This window comes from Ictidomys tridecemlineatus, chromosome 5 (assembly GCF_052094955.1).
Source record: "Ictidomys tridecemlineatus isolate mIctTri1 chromosome 5, mIctTri1.hap1, whole genome shotgun sequence".
Classification (NCBI taxonomy): Eukaryota; Metazoa; Chordata; class Mammalia; order Rodentia; family Sciuridae; genus Ictidomys; species Ictidomys tridecemlineatus.
In genome coordinates, this window is record NC_135481.1 from 20,487,729 (window position 1) to 20,491,551 (window position 3,823).

A 3,823-nucleotide genomic window follows, 5' to 3' on the forward strand; every position below is an offset into this window, starting at 1 on the left:
CATCAAATATTTACAGAGCCTTACTATTTCCTGGGATCATATCCTTGGTGCTGGAATTGGATAAGAGAGAAATAAGAGGCAGCCTTGACCCTTGGATAGGGCAACTGGATTTGGAGGAAGACCAGATTCCATATCTTAGAATTTTTATTTATTTCACATACACTCATTATGGGTTCCCTAACCTCCACCCTAGTTGCATTGCCCCAGTCCTTGCTCACAGGAAACTTAGTCTATTAGGGGAGAAAAACTTAAAAACCCAATATTCCAAAGAGCATGCTAAATGAAACAATGGTGATACATATTATGTGTAAGGAGTGAATCAGGAAGGGCTGATGAACTGCAGTAGAAGAGTTAGGTAAAAGTTCCTGAAGGGGGGGGGGTGGGAATGTGTGGACTGAATTATGGAAAATAAATAGGAATTGCTACAGAAAGAAAAAAAATGAGGGAAAGGGCATTTCAGACGGCAGGACATATGTCATGCAGAGCCAAATAGGAAATTGCTAGTTCTAGGTTCTGACATTCAGTAGCTTTCTTTAAACTTCACAAAATTTCCCCAACTTTCTCATCCCAGAAAATGAAGTTAGAGGATGAAAAGAGTAAACTTAGGTTATTTGTAAGGTGCTTTCCTAGCTGAACATGTCCATGTAAGAGCAGAAAGAAAAGTAGCAGCTTTGGGAACATCAAATGTGGTTTTTAGGGCATGAGATAGAAATCCCAAATTTTGTGACAATGAAGATAATAGGCAGCAACTAAAGTTACTGAGAAATTTTTATAGATATTCTTTCCACTGAGGAGATCACAGTCCAGCAGAGGGAGACAGATGCTAAATAAGATACAGGGATAGTTCCGACTTACACTCTGGGCATAAATGTTTGACCTCATCGTGTTACAAAAGCAAGCACATACGACCATTGTTTTCCACTTTGAACTATTTCACATTTTATTACAAAAAAGGGTTTTCCTCAGATGATTTTGCCCAACCGTAGGAAGATGTAAGAATTTGGAACATGTGTAAGGTAGGTTAGGCTAATGCATTTTTCAGCCTATCAAAATTTTCAGTTTACCATGGGTTTATCCTGGTGTAACCCCATTCTAAGTGAAGGAGCATGTGTACTTGGAAATGGGTACTCACTCATTTGCAGAGTAAGGGCGAGGGGGCAGGAAAATAGAAATCCCTAGGACTTGTAGGTCAGGTGCAGAGTGGGTGACAGGATTTATCTCCCAGCCTAGAAATTAACGGTTCTTTTCATATTGCTTCACATTCTCCAAGATGCAGCAAACATTTCCAGCCGCCAATTCTTCCGCACAGCAACAGGGCATCCTCTCTTCACCTGCAGCTCCTACACCCCAACTGTCTATTCCATTCCCTGCAGTTATCCCGAAAGAGGTCCCAAGGCTAACCAGAAGGCGTCTGACCGCGAGACAGCGTCGCTCAGACCGCAGCGCCCAATGAAGGGCTCCAGTCGTCATAGGAAGGGGTGACTGGGAAGGTGGGCTGTCCAATGTCTCCAGGGGTTGGACTCCAGGCAACTGGGCGGGACTCCAGTTACACTATAAGAGATGAATGCCACTGTCCCAGCTGTAGTGTTGGACCTAGCGCCCCAGCCACGACCGTGGAGTTATCAGCTCGGAGCTTGCAAACCAGATCCAGGCAGATTTAAGAAGAGGAAAAGGTCTGATTTCTATTTGTTCCTGTATTTAGTTTCAATGAATGGAAGGCAGGGTGGGTCTGAGGGTGTGCGAGAGACTCGGGCTGACCCAGGGTCCTAGGTAAATCTGTAGGTACTTTCAGAGGCTGTGGGGGAAGGATCTAGCCTCTCCCATGGGAGTCCAGCAGCTCCAGGCACCCAAACTCAAGCAGTTTCTCTTTTCCCCAGGAACACCTTTTTCCTGCTCCTTCCAGCCTTTGAGTATGCGGCTCCTCGAGAAACTCCGTTCCTCAGCTCCAGAGCCCGCCTTCTCTAACGTTCTCACCCCGGGTCGCATTCCCGAGTTCTGCATCCCGCCGCGGCTGTCCCTGCCATGCCCACCAGAATCTCCCCCAGCCGGCGCCCTGCCCCGGCGGTGCGCCGCGGAACCGGACTTGTGGCCCCGCGCGGACGATGAGAGCGCGGTTCGCACCGACTGGGACCCGCGCTCACAGGCCGCGCTCTCGCTGCCTCACTTGCCCCGCGCGCTCACCGCCTACGGCTTCTGCACGCTACTGGAGAGCCCGCACACGCGCCGAAAGGAGTCGCTCTTTCTCGGGGATCCCCGCGCCGCTGCGCTCCTGCAGCCGCCAGCTGCCAGACCCAGAGCGCACACTTACGGGGGCAACCGAGAAGGGGACGCCACCCGTTTGCCCCTGCGAACCCCGGACGCAGCTCCCGCCGCGGCACCTGGCTGTCCCTGTCCGCCTCGGGAAGCGCTCTCCCCGAGGCCTAGCAGCCGCCGCCTCCTACGCTCCCCTAACGGGCTGCTAAGTCGCGCGCTGCGGGCTCGGAGGAGTCGCGGCTTGGCTCGCGCACGCTCTGCCTCCAACCAGGACGGAGACGTGGAGCGCGGCTCCGCCTCTCAGCCCAACACCCCAGCGCCACCGTGTTCCCCCTCGTCCCTGGACCCACGGACTAAGCTCGTGGAAGCTGAGGGCACCGTGGCACTGGGCCGCGCTGGCTGCGCCTTGCGCCTGGCCGCCAACTACTGTCCCGGCAGCGGCCGCCTCCGCATCCGACTGCTGCGAGCCGAGGGCCTGGCCGGAGGTACCCCTGAGCCCCGGGCCCTTGGCTGCCGCATCAGCCTAGTTCTGCAGCCTACAGGCTCCACGCGCAAGCAACGCAGCTCAGTGCTCCGCCGGAGTCTCAAGGACGCCTTTGACCAGGACTTCTGTTTCGATGGGCTCATGGAAGACCAAGTGCGCCACCTGACTGTGCGCGTCAAGGCGGAGAAAAAGGGGCGCGGCCTGGAGCGGGGCCGGGTCCTGGGCCAGGGCGAGCTGCTGCTGAGCTCTCTCCTGCGCCTCTGAGGGCTCGGCCCCTCTCCTGGTTGCCTTTGGCATCTGGGGACACCAACAGCTGCTTGGCTCTTGGACACTGACAGCTATTTTGTACAAAATAAATGTTATTTATATATTTTTCTATTTATGATCTTGTCTCGATGTTTTAGTTCTTTATTTATTAGTAGGGAAGGAAAGAATAATGATTCCTCTATTTACAGTACTGAGTCCTTGTTAACAGACCATTTTTTACATTCAAAGTAAGAGATGGATGGCTTGGGACTGGAATAGAAAGAGAAAGGAAGTACATCCATCTGCTTTGTTTGTCCTTCCTTTCTGCTTTAAGAGAATGCTAAACGGTTTATTGATAAAACAAAAACAATTTTTCATTCAGAATCATGCCCAACGCTGAGATTCATATATAGCTTCATATACAGCTTTAGGTGATACCTGTGCATACACATCACAGTGAGACACACGTTTAGGACAAGGACATCTTGTTGGGAGGAAAATTCCTCGCTGAGAAAAAACAGGATTCTTTTGAAAGTGAATTCTTCAGAAATTGCTGAGGAAGCCAGGCACAGTGGCCCACGCCTGTAATCCCAGTAATTTGGGAGCCGGAGGTAGGAGGATCTCAAGTTAAAAGCCAGCCTCAGCAACTTAGTGAGGCTCTAAGCAACTTAGTGAGACCTTATCTCAAAATGAAAAGGGTGTGGCTCAATGGTTAAGTGCCCCTCAGTTCAGTGGGGGGGGGGATGCTGAAGAAGAGAAAAACCTGGGAAGTGAAGAATCTTCCAATGATCATGTGAGGAAAAGATACTCCTGGCATCTCTCTTCCTTCTCTGGAAGGCC

General features: G+C 51.2%; 1 protein-coding gene across 1 annotated transcript; it reads left to right on the forward strand.

Moving 5' to 3' along the window:
* The first annotated feature begins 1,481 nt into the window (after nt 1–1,481).
* On the forward strand, nt 1,482–3,119 carry LOC101968379 (C2 calcium-dependent domain-containing protein 4A). The gene is made up of 2 exons (XM_005316936.4): nt 1,482–1,673; nt 1,878–3,119. Exon 2 carries the CDS (start codon nt 1,913–1,915, stop codon nt 2,999–3,001), a length of 1,089 nt encoding a protein of 362 aa, XP_005316993.2. The 5' UTR covers nt 1,482–1,673; nt 1,878–1,912; the 3' UTR covers nt 3,002–3,119.
* The last annotated feature ends 704 nt before the right edge of the window (nt 3,120–3,823 follow it).

Excerpts from the sequence above, each read along its gene's own strand:
- LOC101968379 (XM_005316936.4), top strand. The coding sequence starts at position 1,913 with ATGCGGCTCCTCGAGAAACTCCGTTCCTCAGCTCCAGAGCCCGCCTTC.